At 38.5% G+C, this 27,174-nt stretch overlaps 1 protein-coding gene across 1 annotated transcript in view; it reads right to left on the reverse strand.

The window, feature by feature from the left end:
- The window catches only part of LOC133636247 (ceramide synthase 2-like), a 38,680-nt gene that overhangs the window by 7,865 nt on the left and 3,641 nt on the right, over window positions 1-27,174 (reverse strand). Inside the window, exons 2-8 of the mRNA XM_062030055.1 lie at window positions 13,500-13,676; window positions 13,254-13,371; window positions 6,945-7,063; window positions 4,608-4,665; window positions 4,409-4,459; window positions 2,820-2,912; window positions 79-207 (exon numbers count right to left, since the gene is read on the reverse strand). Coding sequence (XP_061886039.1) covers window positions 79-207; window positions 2,820-2,912; window positions 4,409-4,459; window positions 4,608-4,665; window positions 6,945-7,063; window positions 13,254-13,371; window positions 13,500-13,675 — 744 coding nt within the window. The 5' untranslated portion in view covers window position 13,676. The remainder of the gene's footprint in view (window positions 1-78; window positions 208-2,819; window positions 2,913-4,408; window positions 4,460-4,607; window positions 4,666-6,944; window positions 7,064-13,253; window positions 13,372-13,499; window positions 13,677-27,174) is intronic.

The raw sequence follows: 27,174 nt of genomic DNA on the forward strand, positions 1-27,174 counted from the left end.
ATTAAACATACTGAACAACAAATTTGTAGAATATACCTTTGACCCAATAATTAGCAAGATCTAAGCTGGGTGTAGTACCTCCATAAGATAGTCAGCTGCGTCGTGTACTACCATGATCAAAGTCCCGCCCCTGACATAGTTGACCAGCCAGGAGAAACTGAGGAGGACGATGGTGGCAACGTGGTGAACTATTTGCTCTTTAAAATCCTGCAGAGAGCAAACAAAATTGTGTGAGAAGAAAAACTTAGCGCTAATCGAATGAGCTGTAATGATCGACATACAAACATTATACATCTTTTCTGACTTAGTAAAGTGGTTACAATGTTGGATCCTCATGTTAAACAATGCCAAATCATCAGGTTCATGCAATTTTGGATGCCTCTGTTCGCTGGGTTTTGCAGTCTGACTACGACGTGACGTCAGAGCGAGGTGGACGTACTAAAAACTCAGCAAGAGGTGGAGGAGCGTCATGATGTGAGGAAACACACAAAAAAGGGACGACACAGTATTATTTTCATTTAATCTTGGCTTGTGCATAGTAACACAGACATGGGACATAAATGCTGCTTTTTTGTGCATAGTCTGAACCGATCGGCGAGTGTGCAGATGTACCTAATGATGTGACCGGGTGAATCCATACAATGACCTGAGGTTTATTTTCGGCCATGTCTGGAAAAAAAATAGCGGTGACAACGCAAAAATATATATTTAAACTGTACATTTTCAAAGGATAAATTAGATTATCTTGGAGAAGGGGTTTCATTTGCAATCTGGGAACTCCTACAGAATTGAACATGATGCAGACAAACTATCCATCCATCCAATTTCTACCGCTTGTCCCTTTTGGGTTCGCGGGCGGTGCTGGAGCCTATCTCAGCTGCATTCAGGCAGAAGGCAGAAGACACAAGTCGCCACAAAAAAACCTATTTGTTAATTTGTCTTGTGGAGCCAAATATATACCAAAGCATATTCAATAAGTATTATATGGACCACAAAGAAGTGTTTTAAATTTATATTAAAATCATTATGGGTCCCTTCCCCAAAACAGTTGCAAAACATGTTTCAACACTATGGCATTCAGGAAAACCACAGAGGGCCTCAGTTACCGCTTGTCAAACTAGCATCAAAGCTCTTAGTGCCTCTTTATAAGTAGCATATATAGCATATTAACTATCACCTGCATGAGGAATAGGAGATAATCTTATTCACCTCATGATAATCACAATTTATATACAACTATTTACTCATGAGAACTTTATTGACTATTAAATTAGTTTGTATGACAAATTAAGCACAGGAAGAGAACTACAAGCGTGTTTCAAATTGCTATGAAAAACCTATTAAAAAAGCTCTGCTTCATCCTACTCCTTTTCAGACATACTGTAATGAGAAAGTGGAAATATGCGACGTACCATATTGTACCGGTACGCATGTTTGAAATAAATTCAAACCATAACCATGTAGACCTTGATGGTTACTGTCAATATCGAATTCAACTGTGTAAGTGTAAATACTGCTTGTTCACTGGGTTTTAGTGGTAGATAAATTATACTTTTACCATTAGTACAATGTGTTAGTGGTCAAACTAGGTGAAGTCTGTGGCATTAGAGTTTTGTTTTATGAAATTATTCACCACATGGGGTCTTAGACTAGTCACTTGTTTTTGACATTTGGCCAATTTAAGAGCTTGTCGTTAGAACAGGTTTTATTCCCCACTAAAATCAATTACCCTTTTTTGGTTTTAGCCTTAGTTATTCTGATACCATGGACGTGTGTTTATTGATTATGAGAAATTTCCCTGGCAATGGACACAACCTAGCAGAACCCAGTATGATCATTTTAATCTATAGTCAACACACTTCCAATGTGGTCTGGATAATACGTATTGGATGTTCTTGTGTATAAATTCTGCTCCAAAGTCACATTTTCAACCCACTTTCTGCATATGTCTGCAAACGGTTTGCGTGTGGAGGTGATAGCTTTCGATTGCAAATGAAACTCTCCACACCCCACCCTATACATAGGCTTCATCTTGATAAAACAGTGCTGTGTAAAATGTCATAGACCAACTATTTAAACAAAATGTTTCTCTTTTGAAGACATCAGAGTTGGCGGGACGACATGAGATGAGAAGGAATGACAAAGGAGGTTGTATAAGTTGCAGCAAACGGTCTCACAGCCTGAAGCACAGGAGGAGGATGGCTGACAGTATACTGTATACTAGAAATGCCCACAAAAGGACTTACACCACCCTGTTAAAAAGGACTGCAAAACACAGTCTTCAGAGGCATCGTGCACTGCCCAAATGCATGATTTGACACTTAGGCATTGTTTAACATGAACATCCAACATTTTAACAATATTTTATAGTCAGAAAAGTGGAAAATCATCGTATGTCCCTTTTAAGTTAGTATTATGCAATGCAACGTGGTGTTTGTTTATTGGGTAATTCCAAGATACCATGACAAGATTACACATTTATATAGTTTCACATCCCAAAAAAAGGAGGATTCTGTTTCATTATTGCACTGCAGTTGATTGCAATGATAAACCACAGATTTGATGACAAACTTAAGCATGGATACTTTCGTTTTTTTGCCATGTATGCAAAAATGGCTAAGCTGTCAGCATCACGGGACTTTTTCCATCACTGCTTGCTTCAGTCACACATTAACTCATTTAGCACCTTGTGAAACACACCATCAGCAATGAAGGTATAAAGTGAAATTGAACATGTTTGACACTCTAAAAGTCAACACCAACAAGTCAAACTTTTTGGTTTATGGCAAGTAAACATTTAGACTGCCCACACGGCTTACCTTACGTTTGACATCTGATGCAACGCTCACAATCAGGGACACATAGAAGCCCAGTTCAGTCATGTAGTACCAGTATTGAGACTGTAATATTGGCTGGGGAGAAAAATAAATAGTTGATGTTATGCATTGAAGAAAAAAAATGTTGCATATAATACAGGCTGGTCAAAAAGAGCTCCTAACAAAAATTATACGTGTTCTACAGCGGACATTTTTTTTTTGGTTCATTTCATTTGTCAGTTACAAAAAAGTAACTCCGTTACGCAAAACACAAATTTGAAATTTTTAGTTATTGCTAAGTCGAAGACGCTGGCACTTTTTAGCGATGAAAACACAGCGAACCTGGACATAATGAGTTGGTTGTCTTAAAGGGGTTAAAAGTTAAAGTACCACAGATAGTCACACACACTAGGTGTGGTGAAATTACCCTCTGCATTTGACCCATACCCTGGGAGTTGAGGGGAGCAGTGAGCATCAGCGGTGGCTGCGTTCGGGAATCATTTTGGTGATTTAACCTGTCGACAGAAACGGGTTATACTGTACACTTAAATTTTTTTGGAAGCATATAAAATGTACATACATTTCCCAAACTACTTAGGAATATTTGCCCATGTTTGGATGTTGAAATATTTAAGTAGCGCAAAAAACTCCCTTTTGTCACACATGAATGTTTTTGTCATAAAGACGGTAGACCGGGATCTGTTTGGGTTGCTGCTGTGAGTAGTTGCCCAACGCCAACACCCAGCCACCACAAGCCCAGATTAAAAAGGGAGGGTTGTGTAATCGATATCAATACTCATCGGTTACAATTTTTGCCTTTTTCGGTACTTTTGTGTTTGTTGTGTTAGTAAATGTTATAATAAAATTTTTGTTAATTCAAAATGTAACACTGAGATGATATTGATAACTGCGCTGTCCAATTGTTATAGCTTGTTTTCTTACACATCTGAGTCTCATTTGCAAGTATAGTATAGACTTTGCATCCAGTTGCAATTACAAGACTTTCGATGGCAGTAGTTTATGAGCTAAAGTGTGTGGCTGTAGCAAGGAAGTAGTCTTTGCCTTTGAGCTGAATTGGCAGTCTTATATTTTGTTGAGCCCTACAAGTGTTTATACTGTAAATAGTGTACTAGTAACATGCATCTCAGTTGTAGTTTTGAATACCAAATTTGGAGGTGTTAAAATTACTTTGTAGAATCGCTAACAATTATATGTCAATCCACTGTTAATTAGCATTGAGATAGCGCATTTTTAAAAAGTGGAGCCTTACTTTGCTTTGTTTGCATGGAAAAATGCAAAATTACATACAGACAATCCGGCTAAGTTTGCTCTGTTTGTTTCCCTGCCAAGTGCTTGAGCTGGTGCAGAGGCTGCCACCCGACGTGATGTCACATGCAACGCAATATGGTACCGTTTGACTTTACGTGAATCTGTACCCGGTAGTACCAACAGAATACGGTCGTTGCCTATCAATGTGGCAAATTCGGTACCCATCCTTACATGCTTTTTACCTGCTGTGTCGACCCCTAAGTGGAAAAGCCATAAAAGACAACAAAATGACAAAGTTACAGCATGATATAGAGTAAGCATACCATTTTGGGGAAGTTATCCCACATCCTCGTCATATCATAGAACCATGGTTTCTAAGATAAAAGACAAGTGTTAACATTTTTTACATTGAAAAGTCTGTCAATGTCTCCACTTTCATAAAGATAAATATGTTGTACCCGCTGTCATTGACAGGATTTCATGGTTGGAATGTGTTATGTTTTATTCTTTACTTTGACTTACATCAACAAGGGTTGCCAGGCCAGCGAAGAAAGCAAGCAAGTAAAAGGTGAATCTCCAACTGTAAAGAGAAAATGTTTACACAAAAAAACATTAAGTCAGACATTATTTGAACATTAAGTTTTGTGTTCCGTGCACCTTTATCAACTTTATTTTACTCAACACCATGCAAGACACTAGTCACCCAACTACACTTTTTATCAAAACACATGCTTTTATTCAAAGTCACAGACCGTCTATAGCGGTTGACTTGCCTGACTTTTGTGCAGGCAATTTGGGTCACACACAATGACAGACAGTGTGAATGGTTGTCTACATTTGCCCTATAAGCCGCTGCCTGACCAGGGCTGAGAAAATCAGTAGAGACTCCTCCCACCCCCACCAAGAACTGTTTTCACTGCTGGAGTCTGGGAAGAGATTCCGCAGCCTCCGTAGCAGAACCTCCAGGTTCTGTAACAGCTTCTTCCTTCAGTCCAAAAGACTCTTGAACGCATCATAATAATACTCTCAATTCCCCCAAAAAACGGATTATAAACACAATATGACATACATCCGTTAACGTGGATGCATATGTACATTAATCTATTTATATCTGCACCTTCTTTTGTAAATGCAAACACTCTGCACCTTATTGTTCTTTTATCCTGCACTACAACAAGCTAATGCAATTACATTTTGTTCTTATCTGTACTGTAAAGTTCAAATTTGAATGACAATAAAGGAAGTCTAGGTCTCTCTCTCTAAGTCTCCATAATTGACTGGTGACCAGTTCAGAGTGTAGTCCACCTTTCACCCAGAGACAGATGGGAAAGGCTCCAGTTTTTCTGCAACCCTGAACAGGGTAAGCAGTAGAAAATGGCTGGATGCTTCCATTTGACTGTACTAACTAACAGCCTTGTACAAACAGCCTCAGACCTTTATTTGCATGTGGCAAACAAGAGAAACAGAAGCATTAGGCAGTTCGGGGAAAAAGTACAGCAACACTTGAACACTCCTAACTTGCAACAATATGAAAAGCATATTAAGAGTAAAGTTATATTTACGGTGGATTGAAAAATTGTTCATATTCATTGAAATGTTCTACACTTTGTAACGTTACAACTCCCAAGCACATGTTTTCCTTCAACTTTGTGTTAGACTTTCACATAAAATCTTGATACATTCAGAGTAATAGGCAAGGTGTGAAAATAGCTTCACGCCAACATTTCTATTCCCATTTACACCAAAATGTATTCTTGTTGTGCGCAATAAGGTGAAAAATGCACAGAAAATATTTTCTTGGTACTTAAAAACATTTTAAAAAAGACAGCAATGCCATGGATGACTTCAGTGTAAACTAGGGCCGTCTTGAACTACGGATCTTTTTAGTCGAATCAGATTTGTTAGATTTTGCCCATAGTCAACGATCAGTCCACTCTATGGCATTTTTTTTCAAACTAAGCAAAACAACTTTTCTTACCTGTCGGCACCTGTTTTTGTGTATTTGGAATCCCCAACTCACGGGAGATATTATTAAGACACTTTTGCCTCTTTGCAAACAAGCCATTGAGATTTTGAGACTTTAGTGACACATTTTGCCTTAGTTACGTGAGTATATATCTCCTATACTGTATGGTAAAGTTTGCACGAGTTCGCCATACACAGTATATTACAATTTTAAACTGGTCCGTACATGAACATGCATGCTAAAATCCTCCACGGTTGCCATTTCTTATACAAAGTAGCGCATAGTTCTTATATCTCCAAAAAAAGCTAAACCAGTGTGATAAAAAGCAAAAAAAGATATAGAGATTGGATAATTTAGTGAGGAATTCAGCTTTGGTGCAGCACGTGGGATTGGGCCAGCTGGAGGCACGTGACGAGCTCCGTGTCTGAGAGCAGTGCGTCACAACGAGCCGCCGTTTGACACGTTGAAAGATCCACCACGATTCGTAAAAGATTCTCGCATGCAGACAATAAAAGATGTGGGAGATCAAAACACAGCCAGCTGTTTTTAGACACAACACACCAGGAAATGGCGACCGCTCTAAGGAAGGCTGAGGTAACAGCCCAAACTGTAAGCAGGAAAAGGTTATCTTTTACTCTCAAAAATGTATTTGTCTGCACACAACCTTTTTTCTAGTATTTAAAGAAGATTTAATTTATTTTAATGAAGGCAATCGATCTGTCCTCTCAACGCACCCGCAGTACGCACGGGGGCCGTAGCGGGTACTCAACTTGTCTCCCTCCCACGTAGGAAAAGGGTTTAATGCCCAAAGTTAAACTATTTTAATTATATAAAATGCACCCTTGTGATTGATTTAAAACAAATTGTGTGGCATACACAAAATTTATAGCTACCTGGCTTCTTGAAACTTCTTTATCTTGCTGGGACGGTCCTGGTTCCTCCGCTGCCTGAACCATCGCTGGACTTGTCGAACTGAGCAGCTTGTTTGCTTACTTAGCTTTTCTAAAGAGCTCTGAGAACAAATGAGAGAAGAAAAAAAGAAATTATTGGACTTTTGACAATCAAGTGACAATAGTGAGCCTATTTGCCATATATATATATATACACAACTCTTTACGAGGCAAACAAGACGCAACAACAAACAAACTCCGGGCTAAAAATTTACCTTACTATAGTGGAATCATTTACAGTAGGTATGTATGATGATGCCATGTATGATGAGAAAGAAGCACAATGCATAGTGATCACTATTGCAGTTGCTCTGCGTGAATGAAAAAGGCTGCGTTTACTTTGTCTACTTACTGAAACAAACTATTGTCCTCTCAATGTTTACATCAATATTTATCTGGATACAATAATGTATAATACTACATTTTTATTTATATAAGTATGTTATTGAGGACAGAAATTTGAAGTTTGCACTTTATTGATCTCAATGTTGGAGATTGCGTATTTGCATGCAAAATGTGCTATGCTGCATTTTAGTTAACAGAAGTATTCTATTCAAGCAGAAGTATTGCTTCCCAATGGAAGCTCTTAATTTAATTATTTGAAAATGATTCCATAAAAAGTACAATTTATATCAGGTCTAAAAAGAACAACATTACAGGTATACAAATTTGAATTCTGCTAAGAGTAAAATGCAGTGTATGCAGTTTCATTTCAAACTACCGTATTTTTCGGACTATACTCAGGAGCGACTTATTTGTGAAATTATTAACACATTACCGTAAAATATCAAATAATATTATTTAGCTCATTCACGTAAGAGACTAGACGTATAAGATTTCATCGGATTTAGCGATTAGGAGTGACAGATTGTTTGGTAAACGTATAGCATGTTCTATATGTTATAGTTATTTGAATGACTCTTACCATATGTTACGTTAACATACCAGGCACGTTCTCAGTTGGTTATTTATGCGTCATATAACGTACACTTATTCAGCCTGTTGTTCACTATTCTTTATTTATTTTAAATTGCCTTTCAAATGTCTATTCTTGGTGTTGGGTTTTATCAAATAAATTTCCCCCAAAAATGTGACTTATACTCCAGTGCAACTTATATATGTTTTTTTCCTTCTTTATTATGCATTTTCGGCAGGTGCGACTTATATTCCGGTGCGACTTATACTCCGAAAAATACGGTACTAGTTTTTAATTAAATTAAAGAAAAACGTGTTTTGATTTATCTCTGTCATTTGCATTCAATGGTTTCTTGAAAAAAGTAGGGGGAAATTTTTTTTTCGAAAAAAAATCAAAAATCAAATTTTTTGTGAAAAAAATTCGGAAATCAAATTTTTTGTGAAAAAAAAGGAGTTTATTTCTAGGCTGTATTGTCAAAGCGTAGGTTACGCAGCTGCAGAGTGGCCGCTAAACTTTAAAACATACTGCAAGTATTGTATCCAGTCCACTTTCTGCTAAGGGCATGTAAATGACGCCCCCATCTTACACCCAAAATTATGTTTGTTGTCCGCTAATGACAGCGATCTGGCAAAATGTAATGACAGTGGAACCTCAATTTACAAACCCCTCAAACCCTCATCGTTTCATCCAACCGTTGTGTGCCTTTTTACATAATTTTGTCCAGTTTTGTTAGCTCAACATAAGTCCAAAGAAAGCACTGCCTCCTCTCCCACAGACTCACACGGCAGACAAATAGTGTATTTTATTTTAATTCCTAATCATTGTCACAACCTGGCTGGTAAAGTTGAAGAGTTTTGTGACAACGTGTGTGTGTGTGGATGTGGCAGGTGCATAGGGAAAGACTGTTAATCTGTTGTTGTTTCTTTGGCTTTGTTAATAAATAGAATGTCAATACATCCCCCCCTAAATATGCAGACTGTACAGCATTCTATGTGTTCATATTGTACAAACATGGGGGGTAGCACATCAGTCATCTACCCTTAGCAAATTCAATTTTTTTTGTAGCATTCACTACGTTGTTGGCTAGAAGACTCCATCCATCCATCCATCCATTTTCTACCGCTTGTCCCGTTCGGGATCGCGGGGGGTGCTGGAGCCTATCTCAGCTGCATTCGGGCGGAAGGCGGGGTGCACCCTGGACAAGTCGCCACCTCATCACAGATAGACAGACAACATTCACACTCACATTCACACACTAGGGCCAATTTAGTGTTGCCAATCAACCTATCCCCATGTGCATGTCTTTGGAAGTGGGAGGAAGCCGGAGTACCCGGAGGGAACCCACGCAGTCACGGGGAGAACATGCAAACTCCACACAGAAAGATCCCGAGCCCGGGATTGAACCCAGGGCTACTTAGAACCTTCGTATTGTGAGGCACATGCACTAACCCCTGTCCCACCGTGCTGCCCGCTAGAAGACTCATTGTGTTTAATTGAAGGCAACAGCGCCTCCTTGACACACCCGCTGGATTAAAGATGTTCTGTATTTTCTCAAACTGGAGAAAAATAGGCTGACATTGAACGGCTGTTCTGTGAAGTTTCAGGAAGTACAATATGGGTTTCTTAAAATATGTACACCTCAAACCAGGCAACACCCAGAGACACAGACTGGTGCATCCAAAACCGGACACCCGACAACCACAAAAACAATCTGGTGTATGCTATCCAGTGTAATGATGAATGCACTGATTCATATATTGGGGAAACAAAACAACCACTAAGCCGACGCATGGCACAGCATAGACGGACAAATTCTTCAGGCCAAGACTCAGCTGTCTACTTGCAACCTTAGGGAGAAATAGCACTCCTTTGCATACAACAATGTACAGATTCTGGACAGGGAGGACGAATGGTACGAAAGAGGAACGAGGGAAGCCATCTATGTCAAGGTTGAAAAACCATCACTGAACAGAGGAGGTGGTCTGCGACACCACCTGTCTCCCACATACAACACTGTCCTTTCAACCATTCCTAAAAGTCTCTGCAATTTAGCCTCCGAACGTTTTTTGATTGATTTGACACTTTTATTAGTAGATTGCACAGTACAGTACATATTCCGTACAATTGACCACTAAATGGTAACACCCGAATACGTTTTTCAACTTGTTTAAGTCGGGGTCCACGTAAATCAATTCATGGTAACCAGGTAAGGTGACCAGAATGTCATTTGTGCAGTTTGTTTACAACTGAATGGAATACTTATGCGTGGGATTCTGACTATTTTGGACTGGTAGTAGTTGATCTACAGCGATCGTGCTGTCACACAATACTTCAATGCTAACGAGGGGAATTTCCACTTCAACGACGATCATTGGCTTTCACAGTTAAGATTGCTCGTTTGCATTAAAACAGTTGTTTTTTTCTCACTACGATTGGGCGAAATCATCCTTGCCCAGGCACACCCTCCTGGTTTTTGGAGTATAAATATTTGGGGTTTTGGCACCAACCGTTGGACTTGATCTGACCAATCTCAGTGTATGAGCACCAATTGATGAAACCTACTCGGATGAGCGGCAAAACGTCTTCCTAGAAAACCAAGCAGTCCAGTTGTGAACGATTGAATGCCCTGAGATGACAACGACCTGGAAGAATGAGAACCTTCTTCGGTATAAAATATGTAAAAGCCTTCTCAAATTTAACCCTGATTTAAAAGTAATTGAAAGGTAGATAATTGAGGAGCCCTTTGTCTGCTTTTGTATATTGCTGCACCGTGTTGGGTAGTTTTTTTCCCTTACTTTTTCTCTCCTATTTTATTATTTACATATCATTTTTCATATAATTTTTGTGGGTTCCTTGTTTGGGGGAGAAAATAAAAACATTGTATGTCAAAAATAATAATTAACAAATGTATTAAAAAAATGTCCAAACATTTACTGAAATAGACTTTGGCCGAAGTTGGAATGTTTATGTTGTTTCTTACAGAGAAATTTGCTTTAATATACAACATTTTCAATTTACGCTCCTTGTTCAAGAACCACTTAAGTTAGTAAATCGAGGTTCCACTGTAATTGTTATCGATCATTGAATGTATAGCCTATGGTAATCAATAGTTGCTTCTCTTGGAATGCTTTTGTCTAAGTGCATGTGCTACGGGCATGTACCTGTGTACCAGACAGCTGTAAGTGACAGCTATGAAGACCAGTCATCTTATTCTGGCCAAATGACAATTTGCATTCAGTTTAATTTGTAGTAATCTGTTATTTTAAACAACTAATGGTAAAATATGATAGCCGGCGGTGTTCATTTGGGCAGGTGTGATAGAACGATATCAATATATGTTGCGACAGACACGTAATCATTTTCAATATTAATTAAAAATGCGTTCCACAAAACGTTCCATATATATATATTTTTTCTTTGTCGGAAAATGCCGGAACTTGTGAAGGAAAGTTGGTGCATGAATAAGGGCACTTGCACTCTCTGGTAACTGAGCAACACAGGAAGTGATTACTGATTAGTGGAAGTGACACACTAGCAGCCATTCAGGTAACAGTTACTATTAAGTTCAGTTGCGACATCTTTTTTTTCTCGCGGTTGATTCTTTGCATGGAGTGAGAAGAGAAACTAAAAATGAGTGCTCCAGAGACCACCGCGCTCACCCTTGAGCACAGCTGGCACTAAACCTGTAGAAAATAGTTTTTCTCAATGGTTTGTCAATGTTTACATTTTCGCACTATTTTGTTAAACTGTATAAAGTATTTATTTTGTATTCCTTATTACTTATATTTGTATATCCTTAATTTAAATAGGTTATTGTTAAGTCTTAAATGTGATTTTAGAATTTTGTTTACATTTACAGTTTTCCATGGTTGTGTTGACATTTTCTTTCCCTTCTGCCTTAATAGCTGAGGGAATTATAACCAGAGGAATGCTACATTTTAAATACAAATCTTTACATTTAATATATTTTTCTCCTGGTCCTTGTTTTTGATAGGTGATAAAACACATCAATAATCATTGATATTAACCAATATAAAACACTTTAGTGATACAGTTTTCAACCATATCACCCTGCCCTAGTGTTCAACCTTAAATGTTTTGTTGTTTACCAAAATGTTATTTTGAGCTATTGACATACAGCAGCTTTAACTACTCATTATAGAACAGGATTACCCCTTAATGTAATTGAATGTGGTGCGCCGCAACAGCATTTTCATTACCGCTACACCTTGAAGATAATTTTAGTTTTTTTACTTGAAAACAAATTAAATATAATATAATTGTTGTAGCCACCAGAAGAAATCACACAAAGTCCAACACTATTTTTTAACTTTTATTGGCAATCTTATGATAACAAACGGCACAATTCCAACAGTTTTAACTCCCGTGCAAACACTTTCTCTCGTGAGTCCTCGCTTCCCCCGACGCACAACAACCTTCCTCATTCTCCGGCAATAACCTTTCAGGCACGGACGGTGTGTTTGCAAACATGGGAAAAAACTGACATCAAATCCAGACCACACGAACATAAAACATTAACATTATCTGGTCGTTAACAGTTTGAATTAATACATATAGCCTATTATTTGCACACTATTGACAAGTGATGTAGCTAAAACCTGACCACCGGAAAAATAATTTGAATCACAGAAAAGTGCGCTACCGAAACATGATGTACACAAAATGCATGCCATTGAGACAGTCTGGAGCGTTGTCAGCATGTCTGCAATGTGGACTAAATTTTTTATATATTGCAGATATACCCGCGAACAGCCATCTACAAAATGAGCAAATATTAAGAGGACAGTGACGGCTTTTAAGAAGAGAAAGTCCAACTAGAGCAACAGAACCAAGCAAGTGTGATGTCATGCTCATCGTGGGACAGCGACATCGTGGGACAGACGTTAAGAGTCTCTAAACACGAGTACATTTTATGATAACACCAGAATAAGATGCTAAATTTGTTGCAAGTTATTTTTAGTTTTCAAAAAGTCATTAAAAGTCAGTTAACACTTGAACAAATCTCAAAGTACATAGTACAAAAAGCAGCAACAATTAAACATATTGCAAAACTAAAAAAAAATGTTTTTTTTTATACTAGTAACAGATTTGTTTTAAATGTATGTATACATTTTTTGAGCTTCTTTAAAGAAAATCATATCATAGCAAATTATGCAAATTACTCGATGATGTTATGGTGACCACGCCAATAACCACCACACATAATCTGGCAGTTTAGAGTGAACCCTGTAGAACCATGCAACATGTGGCTTTGTCTCTATGCATTCAAGTCACTGCAATATTTATTACCAAGGTGTGTGGCTATGTCATTTTACCTGTGTGGGGTGCTTGGATATGTTGCAGAAATAGGCCTCCAGCGTGGAATTCAAGGGAGGAAAAACACGTCTCTTGTCACTCACACCCAGCACAGATGCCATAGGAATTGCTACCCACCTGAAAAGAAACAACAGGTAGGGTGGATATAGTGTTTAAAGAATGTACACATAAAAAACAATTTGACACTATGATGCTAACTTGAATCATCAGGCAAATGGCGGTCATAAATAGTGACGATAACTTGCCTTTCAAAAAGCGGTCTAATGACCAGAAAACAGATAGCAATGGGGACGAAAGCCCAGAGATCCAGAGCGTGAGGTAAGACGATGTCATCTTTGGGGTCATTGAAGTCAGCCCAACCATGGCCTTCAGGAAACCAAATCCAGTCTGCCCATAGACACTTATTTAGCCACGATAACATCCTGAATATTCAAAAAGAGAAATTTATTTATGGGTGGCATTCATGCTAAACCTTCCTTGAATGGCATAAAGCGAGCAATAATTACACAAATAAAAGGCCAAAGTCCAAACATGCATAATATATTTTGGAATCAAAAATAACAATGAACAAATTAAAACATACAAGACACATAACACAGAATACATAAAACATTTTCATTACTATGGACGAATGCATGCTTCCAATATAATTTTGATGACAATGGTTAAAATTGAGACTGCCCAACTTTAAATGTGACAGACAAAATTATCTGCTCTCCAATGCAGCTACAAATGTTAATGTGTATTTATTTAATGACAAATCCATTGTTTTAATTGAAAACTCATTGGACGGGAAAGTACACACTTTGTTTCATCTCAAATACCCTGGAGGAAGTGAATAATTTCCCTTTGCAGCAAGTATAGTAAACTATTACACGTGGTAGGTTTACAACTTTAAACAGTTTAAACTGCTTTAGACACGTTTAGACTTGCTTTAATCTGATGGTCACGTCATGGATGTCTCCAAATATAAAACATGAAACTAGGGATGGTTACCGAATTCAGTACTTTTATAGGCACAGACCAAATTCCATTGCAGTGTTTGCCCTTAAACCATTTGATCATGGCAGTGCGCCATGGCAAAATATTAGCAGCCACACTTTAAAAAATAGTTTCTGGTACATAACAAATTAATGTAATATAAAAGACAAAAGGGTCAGCTTAGCTCGGTTGGTAGAGCGGCCGTGCCAGCAACCTTAGGGTTTTAGGTTTGATCGCCGCTTCTGCCATCCTAGTCACAGCTGTTGTGTCCTTGGGCAAGACACTTGACCCACTTGCTCCCACACTGGTTTAAAAATGTAACTTAGATAATGGGTTTCACTATGTAAAGCGCTTTGAGTCACTAGAGAAAAGCGCTGTATAAATATAAATCACTTCACAAAAAGTCTGACATTCATTTTAACTTTTATTGCCAATCTTATGCTAATAACGGGCCCAATTCCAACAAGTATTTCCTCCTTGCACACACGTCTGCCTACACGCTTCACTACCAGACAAACTACACGGTTTGTTCAAGACTAAAGGAAAAATGACATAACACACGAAACATACACTTAAACACTAGCAGGTAGTTATAGCATGAATGGATATATAGTTTATTATTTGCGTACTATGGACTAGAGATGCACCAAAAATTTGGCAGCCGAAAAAAGACGTACTTTAATCACCTGAACAGCGCTGCCGAAACAGGCTGTTGTGCTAACGTAAGCATACGTATGGGGTTGTCTGGAGCAGAGGCAGCATGTCCGTGCTGTTGACATATTTTAATTAGGGCTGCAACTAACGATTCATTTGATAATCGATTAATTTGTCGATTATTACTTCGATTAATCGATTAATAATCGGATAAAAGAGACAAACCACATTTTTATCCTTTCCAGTATTTTATTGGAAAAAAACAGCATACTGGCACCATGCTTATTTTGATTATTGTTTGTCAGCAGTTTGTACATGTCGCAGTTTATAAATAAAGGTTTATTAAAAAAAAAAAAAAAAAAATTAAAATTGCCTCTGCGCATGCGCATAGCATAGATCCAACGAATCAATGACTAAATTAATCGCCAACTATTTTTATAATCGATTTTAATTGATTTAATCGATTAGTTGTTGCAGCCCTAATTTTAATATATACTAGATCTACCTGCGGACAGTGATAGTCAAAATTTAAGACGACAGTGGCGGCTTGTGTGATGTCCTGCTTTCTGCAGCTTGCTTTTCATCGCAGACATGGAGCGACAGAAGTAAAGAGTCTCTACAACGAGTACAGTCTACAGTAACACCAGAAATAGATGCTAGATTTGCCGCTTGTCGTTTTTAATAAAGAGTGACCAAAAGGATTTGAGAAATCTCTAGAAAAAAAATTCTCAACAAAGCACATTGTACAAAAAGCAGCAACAATTGAAAAATATAGCAAAACATCTTAGAAAATTATATGTTAATACTATGGAAAACTAACAGATTAGTTTTAAACGTTTCCATACATTTTTTGCCTTTTTAAAAAAAAAATCTGCATCATAGCAAAAAATATGATAATAGCCACACCCCCAGCACCACAGGTATATTGGCAATCTAGAGGAAACCCTGCATCGGGACTTCCAGGTATCGATTCATATAAAATAAAACTGTGCCATATTTTTGATACCTTTATTGCGTGTGGATGCTTTCGTTTGCGCTGCTCTGCTTGTATTTCTGCCATTTTTTATGACATTTAAGTGTTTTTTCCAAGTGTTTTCTAAGTGTATTATTTTAATCGGTATTGTGCCACTGCAATAAGTTTGTGTTGGACTGACCACCGTGGCGACTTTCGTACAAGAACTACTCTGGCGCTGATTGTTCTAGAAGATGAGAGCAACCCCACCGGCTTATCTGTCCGATGATGTGAAAATACAAGCCTCTAGGAGAAGACAACTAGTGATGTGCTGAGCCTGATCGATACCAGAACTTTATGTTCTAAATTAGAACATAAAGTTCTGGCTCTGATCTATATTAGAACTTCTAATATAGATTCTCACATTAAAACGTTGATACTTTTGATGCGGTAGATGTTTGAGATAATGTGGATCATTACCAGGACCACAGCGTAAAGTAACTAAATAATTGCGATGTCTAAATGAAACACGATTGAGGGAACTACTTTTTCTTCAGTCAATGTGCAGCTCTCTCCACTACAATCGGTGCAGCTTTGCACGCATTCACAGTGTACATGTTCCAAAGCGCTTGCCGGTTGACACGGCACGAGTGGCACACAATTGACATGTTAGCGGTACGCCAATCGGTAGTAGAGATGTAACAATATGAACATTTTATGTCACGGTTATTGTGACCAAAATTATCACTATTATTGAATGTCCTTAAGAAGTACTTAAACAATTAGCGGCACTATAGCTGCTAGCCAGCGATCAACGTGCTAGCACGTGATTACCGCGCTAGCCGCGATACTAATGAATCATTTTCAGTACGATATTGTCTCTGAAACGTACCGCTCCTGCACCCCCGCGGTGTCATTGCTGGTTTACGAGCAGATGAGCATGTTCGGCAGCACACAATCACGGAGAAAAGGGAGAACGGCTGCAGTTTGGCTTAAAAACTGACGATAAAGGTGAAGTTATAACTCTGAAAGTCCTCAGGAAGAGGTGCTTTAAGACATGGCTAGCTAGCTAGCGGCTAACGTCCATCCGCCGTCGGCAGTGTTTTAGCTACTTCTAAATCACTAATCCTCGCCTCCATGGCGACAAATAAAGTACGTTTCTTACAAGTATCATCCCTGCAGGACGAGGAATAGCTAAACATGCTTCACAACACACCGTAGCTCACCGGCATCAAAATGTAAACCAACGCCATTGGTGGATCTATTCCTAACATCCACTGTAATGATATCTAGTACAGGAACGTATCTAGTCGATGCTAGTATGATTGCGTCGATATTTTTGGCATCACAACATCTTCTTTCGTTTTTTTAAAATATATATTATGTTTATAAACTCAGGAAATATGTCCCTGGACACATGAGGACTTTGAATATGACCAATGTATGATCCTGTAACTACTTGGTATCGGATTGATACCCAAATTTGTGGTATCATCCAAAACTAATGTAAAGTATCAAACAACAGACGAATAAGTGATTATTACATTTTAACAGAAGTGTAGACAGAACATGTTAAAAGAGAAAGTAAGCAGATATTAACAGTAAATGAACAAGTAGATTAATAATTCATTTTCTACCACTTGTCCTTAATAATGTTGACAAAATAATAGAATGATAAATGACACAATATGTTACTGCATACGTCAGCAGATTAATTCGGAGCCTTTGTTTGTTTACTTACTACTAAAAGACAAGTTGTCTAGTATGTTCACTATTTTATTTAAGGACTTAACTGCAATAAGAAACATATGTTTAATGTACCCTAAGATTTTTTGTTAAAATAAAGCCAATAATGCAATTTTTTTGTGGTCCCCTTTATTTAGAAAAGTACCGGAAAAATTTCAGTACCGGTAGGGCTGGGCGATATGGCCTTTTTTAATATCTCAATATTTTTAGGCCATATCGCGATACACGATATATATCTCAATATTTTGCCTTAGCCTTGAATGAACACTTGATACATATAATCACAGCAGTATGATGATTCTATGTGTCTACATTAAAACATTCCTGTTCATACTGCATTAATATATGCTCATTTTAAACTTTCATGCAGAGAGGGAAATCACAACTAAGTCAACTTAGCAAAACTGTATTTATTAAACAGTTATTAAGCAGTGGCACAACCATTCATGTCATTCCAAAACAGAAAGTGCAAGGTTGTCAGAGACATTTTAAAACAAGCTAAGAGTGCACTTTTGTGAATGATGTCACTAAGATGACATTTCAAAACAACACTAAATTAAAGTGCACTTTTTGTACAGAACGCCACTACAATAGTTTAAAACAAATAAAGAGCACTTTTGTGCATGATGACACACAAGATAGTGTCACATAAAAATGAGCTGCATATCAAATAGTATATGTCCTACGGTGTTGATGTGGAAATAGTTGCTTCGGCATTTAGTTGGTGTGGCACCAAACGGAGATGTTGACATATAAAGACATATTCCTTGAAGCCAAACCACCACCAGACGATGGACCCTGTGCTGTTTTTCTTAGGAATGAATTATTCCATTTGTTACCAGATTCGCACCTTCTTTCTTTCGTAATACCACTCAAACCACACCTGTTAGCTGTTAGCATCACAGCTAACGTTATCATGTTGCTATCTGTCTGCTCCCCTTGAGCGTGAGACGTTGCTCACGTGACAGTATGTGACGTGTGTAACAAGGTGCGCTTGTTTTAAAGGCCTACTGAAACCCACTACTACCGACCACGCAGTCTGATAGTTTATATATCAATGATGAAATCTTAACATTGCAACACATGCCAATACGGCCGGGTTAACTTATAAAGTGCAATTTTAAATTTCCCGCTAAACTTCCGGTTGAAAACGTCTTTGGATGACGACGTATGCGCGTGACGTAGCCAGTGAAACAGAAGTATCGGTACCCCATTTAAAACAACACAAAATAGCTCTGTTCTCATCTCATAATTCCACAGTATTCTGGACATCTGCGTTGGTGAATCTTTTGCAATTTGTTTAATGAACAATGAAGACTGCAAAAAAGAAAGTTGTAGGTGGGATCGGTGTATTAGCGGCTGGCTGTAGCAACACAACCAGGAGGAGTTACTTGGATAGCAGACGCGCTAGCCGCCAACCGCACGGATGAAGTCCTTCGTCGCGCCGTCGATCGCTGGAACGCAGGTGAGCACGGGTGTTGATGAGCAGATGAGGGCTGGCTGGCGTAGGTGGAGCGCTAATGTTTTTATCATAGCTCTGTGAGGTCCGGTTGCTAAGTTAGGTTCAATGGCGTCGTTAGCAACAGCATTGTTAAGCTTTGCCAGGCTGAGAATTATTAACCGTGTAGTTACATGTACATGGTTTAATAGTATTGTTGATCTTCTGTCTATCCTTCCAGTCAGGGATTTATTTATTTTGTTTCTATCTGCATTTGAGCCAGATGCTATCACGTTAGCTCAGTAGCTAAAGAGCTTCGCCGATGTATTGTCGTGGAGATAAAAGTCACTGTGAATGTCCGTTTCGCGTTCTCGACTCTCATTTTCAAGAGGATATAGTATCCGAGGTGGTTTAAAATACAAACTCGTGATCCACAATAGAAAAAGGAGAGAGTGTGGAATCCAATGAGCCAGCTTGTACCTGGGGCGGTATAGCTCGGTTGGTAGAGTGGCCGTGCCAGCAACTTGAGGGTTGCAGGTTCGATCCCCGCTTCCGCCATCCTAGTCACTGCTGTTGTGTCCTTGGGCAAGACACTTTACCCACCTGCTCCCAGTGCCACCCACACTGGTTTAAATGTAACTTAGATATTGGGTTTCACTATGTAAAGCGCTTTGAGTCACTAGAGAAAAGCGCTATATAAATATAATTCACTTCACTTCACTTCACCTAAGTTACGGTCAGAGCGAAAAAAGATATGTCTTGCACTGCATTCTAGTCCGTCACTCTAACGTTCCTCATCCACAAATCTTTCATCCTCGCTCAAATTAATGGGGTAATCGTCACTTTCTCGGTCCGAATCACTCTAGCTGCATTGAAAACAATAGGAAAATATGAGGAGGCGAACAACTGACTACGTCACGCTACTTCCGGTAGGGGCAAGGCTTTTTTTTTTATCAGAGACCAAAAGTTGCAAACTTTATCGTTGTTGTTCTATACTAAATCCTTTCAGCAAAAATTTGGCAATATCGCGAAATGATCAAGTATGACACATAGAATGGATCTGCTATCCCCGTTTAAATAAAAAAAAAAATCATTTCAGTAGGCCTTTAAGGCTCTGTGAGAAGGAGAGACAAGAAAGAGTGAGAAATGCATGCAGTTTAATGCCCCGCAGCTAAAAGCAACTGCGTGAGGACGTATACTCGAATATCACGATATAGTCATTTTCTATATCGCACAGAGACAAACCCGCGATATATCGCCCAGCCCTAAGTACCGGTACCAAAATATTGGTATCGTTACTTACAACACTACATGGTACTAATAACCGTCTGAAATTTTACCGCGGGTTATCATTAATACCGGTAACCGTTACATTCCTAATCGATAGTATGCTTTAACCCCAGATTGGCATTTTAAAAGCAATGTTACCAGAGCTCTTCCGCCAGTGCACAATAACGCGCCACGTCGGGCTGGTCAATCCATATATATCGACAGTATTGATAACAAGGGTTGTATCCAATCAATGTGTTGAAAGCGTGTTCAAATCAAAAATGTTTCAGTTCTAGTCTGTTTATAGCTGTGTTTTTTTGTTTTGTTTCGTTGTTTATATTGTTACATTTATACATTGTTATAGTGCTCTCAAACTCAGGGATTAAGTTCTAGGACACAAAAGAGGGTTTTTGGGGGCACATGACAGTGGTAGTTTTTGGGGGCGATATGGACCAAAACTGATATCCCGGGGTTTTATAAGACGAATGGCAATATATGGTATATAACGGTATTTTTAAAAAAAAATGTGCAAAGTGTTTTACACTTAACACCATATTCCTGTACCTACCAGGGTTCTGAAAATTACTTTAAAAAAAGTAATTAATTGTAGTTACTCGTTACTTAACCAAAATAGACATTTAATTACTAACAGAAGTACTCTCAGATAAATGCAAATAATTTAAAAGCTAAACTAATTAATGCATTAATTAAAAAACAACAACTTTAAATATGTTGTATGCAGTTGAGAGAAGAGTACGAGAGCAGCGTATGTGTGATTTTAAAAGTTGGTGTCTATTTCTAAGCGACGTGTGACGTCAGTGAAGGTTTCATTTGAGCTGTTATTGTTAGCTGTAGCAGTTAGCAGCGACAGGTTGTTGGCTCTGACGGCTGCTCTGTTGAATCTTTTCACCGGCTTCTTTTACGTTTGGTTAATAAAGAGGAAGCATCACCCGCCCCCCGCCAGCAGCCGGAGCTACGGTGCGGGCACGTCGGCTGTGCGTGTAGGCGCATGTGGCGGGTGGTTAGTGTCTGCAATGCTCGGAAGCGACTCTGGACACGCGCTAGACCTTTCCTACACGCTGGACCCTTCCTCAACTAGGGTGTTGCGCCGTTCGGTCGCAACAAAGGCACATCAAAATAAATGATAAATGAGTTGTAGAAGATACCGGTATGGCGATATTGTCTCAAATATATATATATATATATATATATATATATATATATATATATATATCTTTCTAAAATATACTGGTATTATACTTAATACCGGTATATCGACCAGCCCTACTTGACAAACCGTTGTAAACAATATATTAATTTAATTATGTTTTACTGTCTTATACTGTTGTTATTCCTGTGTTGAAGGTAAATATTCAATTGTTCAGAAATACTTTTGTTGATAAGAATAATATTTGGTTTGCCTAAAATCTTTGTCTTGTGTTTTACTCAGATTATATTTATGATCAACAAAATAAAGGCCAAATAAAATCTGTTCAATGATCTTGACAAATTTTAGTAAAAATTATCGGTATCATTGTCCACCCTTCCCTCGACGCAGATCACGCGCTGTGCGTAGTAGGGCCTTGCGATCTGTTTGGGGCCCAGTTATGCGTGAAGAAGGGCATGTTAAATAAATGTCCATTATTGAATGACATGGCGCTTCATTTGAAAAATTACCGCAAACATATTCTTAGCCTCTTCCACTGATACGAATATAATGGCAAATTTCTCTATATATATTGTTATTGTCCCCCACAGCACACAGCGTTATTGCTGAGCCAGTAAACAATTTTACTAAGATCTATTCTTGGCCGGAGATGTCACAGGAAGATATGCAAATGTATGATTTAATTTGGTATTTTGTGAAGTGAAGTGAATTATATTTATATAGCGCTTTTTCTCTAGTGACTCAAAGCGCTTTACATAGTGAAACCCAATATCTAAGTTACATTTAAACCAGTGTGGGTGGCACTGGGAGCAGGTGGGTAAAGTGTCTTGCCCAAGGACACAACGGCAGTAACTAGGATGGCGGATGCGGGGATCGAACCTGCAACCCTCAAGTTGCTGGCACGGCCGCTCTACCAACCGAGCTATACCGTATATATACTATATATATATATATATACTATATATATTTTGTAGCGAAAAAATTAATGATTAGACAATGTCTTTACCTTGAATTTTTTTTGTTGCAAAAAACATTCTTTACATTAAAATGTAATTTAAAAAAGTATAACAATTATTTCAATACTAAGTGTGGACATTTTTGTAATGGGAAAGAGGGCCCTCAAAATAGGGCCCTCGACCTGTATTTACTTAATTATTACTATTTACAACTGGATCAAACCCTAAATTTGCAGTATCGCCAAACTTTAATGTTAAAGGGGCTGTTAGCAACTTGCTCACAGTAACAGTTTTCAAAGCAAAAAAAAAGAAGAACAGTATTGGCTCGCTTGTGTTATCATTAGTGGTTTAACAGAACACATTTAGGTTAAAACGGTCTATATTTTTCACAATTACTAAGTTTGTGTAGTAAATTTTTTTACTTGCCCAAATGAAATTATTGGTGTTTACAGCGGTCACTCACCCGGTCTCTATATACAAATTGTTATTATTCGCTAACACCCAAAACGCGTTCATGTGTTACGTACGTACGTAGTTACGTCATTGCGTACTATAAGCTGTAAGAGGGCGGGATACTCTGTGTAAAATACAATGGAAAGTTAGCGCCCTCTAGGCATCTGTGTAAATGTTGCAAACACCCCCTTTAATATGCCTGGCCTGATAATTCATTTTGCTGGATGATAAATTGTCCCACAAATTATTGCTGACAAACACAATTATTTTCAACGTTATTTTTATAACGTTATATTTCCCTTTGGTGCTAATCAAACCCTAAAAAACTGGATTGTGTGCCTGGACTTTAACCCCCCCATTATATTGCACTTATAAAGTCAGAGTGACTCTTGCAGGTGACTTGACACAGCTTGTCACTAATCTGTAACAATGATAACAATGATTTATCTTGCTCATTGTGGTTTGACTACAACTGTGAACAAACAGGGAAGCAGATAACGGCCTCCCAGTGGTTCAGGTTGAACTTTGTACATGACTGCAGGATTTTATTCAAACCTTGGGTACATTATGGGGCCTGGACTTACACGAAAATGTTTTTTTCTGTTGAACAGGGCCCAAAACTTGCTAGTACAAAGTTGTACTGTAATAATTATTTCATTCCCTACTGATTTTTTATTTACACCCTTTGTACAGACGTCCACAGGAAAATCATTGACTAAACTCCTGCAGAGCCAGCATAGGGAGGACCGGGAACATGTTCCCAATGACTTGAGACTATCGGCGGTCCTTGAAGTACAAAATCCAGTAGTGCTGTTTTTTCCCCCACAATCTGGACTTGAGTTGTTTTGCTGAGATATGTTTAGTGTTTTTGTTTTGTAAAGAAAATAAGTTTTTTTGATTTTTGAAATCACAAACTGTTTGGCGTCTCTCCCCGAGCTTGGAAATTTGCTCCAGAGTTCAATGCCAGAGAGAAACGGTATCTCCGTTCTTCCGTATGTCTTACATGTACGAAAACATTGACAATGAAAGTACTTAAAGTTTCAATAAAATAAGGCCCCTTCCGCCAGGTCCACCCAAGATCATTAACCAGCTCCTGCCTTGTAATTCTCAGCCGACCCTTCACATTTCTCACAATCATCCTTATTAACCCACGAGGTGAAATCATGCACGGAGCGTTCCATCAAGCAGTACAGTACTTGCGTTCAGAGGAACTGAGACACAAACAACAAAGGGCAACAATGGAGCCCATTTTCTATTCTTCTATTCCTGTTGGCGATTAACAAAAAGCAGTGTTCTTTCTGTAGTACACTGAGAACAGAACTAGGTTTATGTTGCACATAAGTACGAATGCTCATAAGAAACACTATTGTACAGACGGCGCATCTTTAAGATGATTTTTAAACAGAGGCGCTCACTTCCTGTGTCACTGCATTCTACGCCCTTTGCTAGTTGCTTGGTGGAATTGTTTTTCGAACATGTACACAGTATTATATCATATATTTTACATATTTTCTTTACATGTCCAAAAAGGAGTAGGAAGAATCAAGGCTTATATAGTCCTCCCCCTATTCTCTTCATAGCAATTACTAACACATACTTTATGTTCTAAATTTGTACTCAAATTACATCATTTTTTTCTAAATACATCAGTTGTTCTCATAAGTAGGTAAATCAGTTATGATTCGCTTAATGAGACGAACCTTTAACATTTCATTTTCAATAAATTCATGACGTTAATCATAATTCTTCTTTGTACTTTATAACACTTTTAGTTTGAACAGCTTCTTAAAGGCCTACTGAAACCCACTACTACCGACCACGCAGTCTGATAGTTTATATATCAATGATGAAATCTTAACATTGCAACACATGCCAATACGGCCGGGTTAACTTATAAAGTGACATTTAAAACTTCCCGGGAAATATCCGGCTGAAACGTCGCGGTATGATGACGTATGCGCGTGACGAAGTCAGAGTAACGGAAGTTATGGTACCCGTAGAATCCTATACAAAAAGCTCTGTTTTCATTTCATAATTCCACAGTATTCTGGAGATCTTTTGCAATTTGTTTAATGAACAATGAAGGCTGCAAAGAAGACAGTTGTAGGTGGAATCGGTGTATTAGCAGCGGACTACAGCAACACAACCAGGAGGACTTTGTTGGAGCGCTAGCCGCACTAGCCGCCGACCTCACCTTGACTTCCTACGTCTCCGGGCCGCCAAACGCATCGGGTGAAGTCCTTCGTCCTTCTGCCGATCGCTGGAACGCAGGTGAGCACGGGTGTTGATGAGTAGATGAGGGCTGGCTGGCGTAGGTGGAGAGCTAATGTTTTTAGCATAGCTCTGTGAGGTCCCGTTGCTAAGTTGCTAAGTTAGCTTCAATGGCGTCGTTAGCACAGCATTGTTAACCTTCGCCAGCCTGGAAAGCATTAATCGTGTATTTACATGTCCACGGTTTAATAGTATTGTTGATTTTCTATCTATCCTTCCAGTCAGGGGTTTATTTTTTTTGTTTCTATATTCAGTTAAACCACGATGCTATCACGTTAGCTCGTAGCTAAAGCATTTCGCCGATGTATTGTCGTGGAGATAAAAGGCACTGAATGTCCATTTCGCGTTCTCGACTCTCATTTTCAAGAGGATATAGTATCCGAGGTGGTTTAAAATACAAATCCGTGATCCACAATAAAAAAGGAGAGTGTGGAATCCAATGAGCCAGCTTGTACCTAAGTTACGGTCAGAGCGAAAAAAGATACGTCCATCACTGTCTCTCAAGTCCTTCACTGTAACGTTCCTCATCTATGAATCTTTCCTCCTCGCTCAAATTAATGGGGTAATCATCAGTTTCTCGGTCCGAATCTCTCTCGCTCCATTGTAAATACTTCCGGTACAGGCAAGGCTTTTTTTTATCAGCGAGCAAAAGTTGCGAACTTTATCGTCGATTTTCTCTACTAAATCCTTTTAGCAAAAATATGGCAATATCGCGAAATGATCAAGTATGACACATAGAATGTATCTGCTATTCATTTCAGTAGGCCTTTAAACCGGATCAAATTAGTACATTGTTTGATTTCTTTATTCACGCCCTTTGTGTCAAAGTCAAGGCTGGGTTAATTATCTATGGCCCCAGGGATGATATTTGTTTAGTATTAGAACCGGCCCGCAGGCCACAGCCGCCTGCTGCTGTTCTGCACGCACCAATACTCCATCAGTGTTGGCGCTAGGAATTTTCAAAATGGGGTCCCAGGGACCCCGTCAGGTCATAAAAATGGGGTCCCACAGTAAATTTTTGGGGTCCCACTTTTTTGTAACCGTTTTGAAAACAAATGATAAATGTATGCATTATCCTGTTATATCTCACATTTTATATTGTGTTTTGGAAAAAGGTTGTCATAAACGTTACTTAATTCATTAAGAAAAATAATACAAAAGAAAACACATGTTTATGCATATGTAAATGTATTCAGTTAAACATTCATTCACTTTCTTCTTTCCTTCATGGATCTAAACTTTACCGCTGCCGGGATTTTTTTTCTATATTTTTATTGTAATATTTTCAGAATGTGTTTGCTCTATTTCTGTCCAAAGTAAGATAAAGAAAACAATCTGCAGTTGTTTTTATTTTTCAGTTTTAATGCCAAGATTTTGATAGTCCGGCCCGTGTGTGCACAGTTTTTCCTCCATACGGCCCCTGAGCTAAAATTTGTTTGACACCCCTGACTTAATCCATTTCATAATTTAATTCCACATACGGCTATGCTAAAGGTCTTAAGTGTTGTACTAGCATACAGAGGTTTTAAGTTAGATTTTTCTCTAAGTGTCAGGACTTGGTTCTTGGGTTTTGTTTCTCCGGAAGGCAACGGAAAATTGGCGCGGGCAAGACGTGTATTTAAATACATGATTTAATTTTCACTCTCAAAAAAAGGAATAAACAAAAAGCGCTCACAGCGGAGGTAAAAACTTGACTTTGGAAACAAAAGGCGCGCACAAAGGCGGAAATACAAAACTTGGGTATAAACACAAAACTTGCACAAAGGCAGAAACTATGAACAATAAAACAAAAACACTAACTGTGGCATAAATGAACAAAACTTACTTGGCAAAGAACTGTGACATGACATGAAGCAGAGTGATGAAATAGTGTGAGTTCGCCAGGACGAACAACAGAAACAGACAGATTTAAATAGTGACATGATCAGTGAAAACAGGTGCGTGACTCAAAACGTGAAACAGGTGCGTGACAAGACAGGTGAAAACTAATGAATTGCTATGGAAACAAACAAACAAGGAAGTGCAACCAGGA

The sequence above is a fragment of the Entelurus aequoreus genome, linkage group LG20 (assembly GCF_033978785.1).
Source record: "Entelurus aequoreus isolate RoL-2023_Sb linkage group LG20, RoL_Eaeq_v1.1, whole genome shotgun sequence".
NCBI classification, from domain to species: domain Eukaryota; kingdom Metazoa; phylum Chordata; class Actinopteri; order Syngnathiformes; family Syngnathidae; genus Entelurus; species Entelurus aequoreus.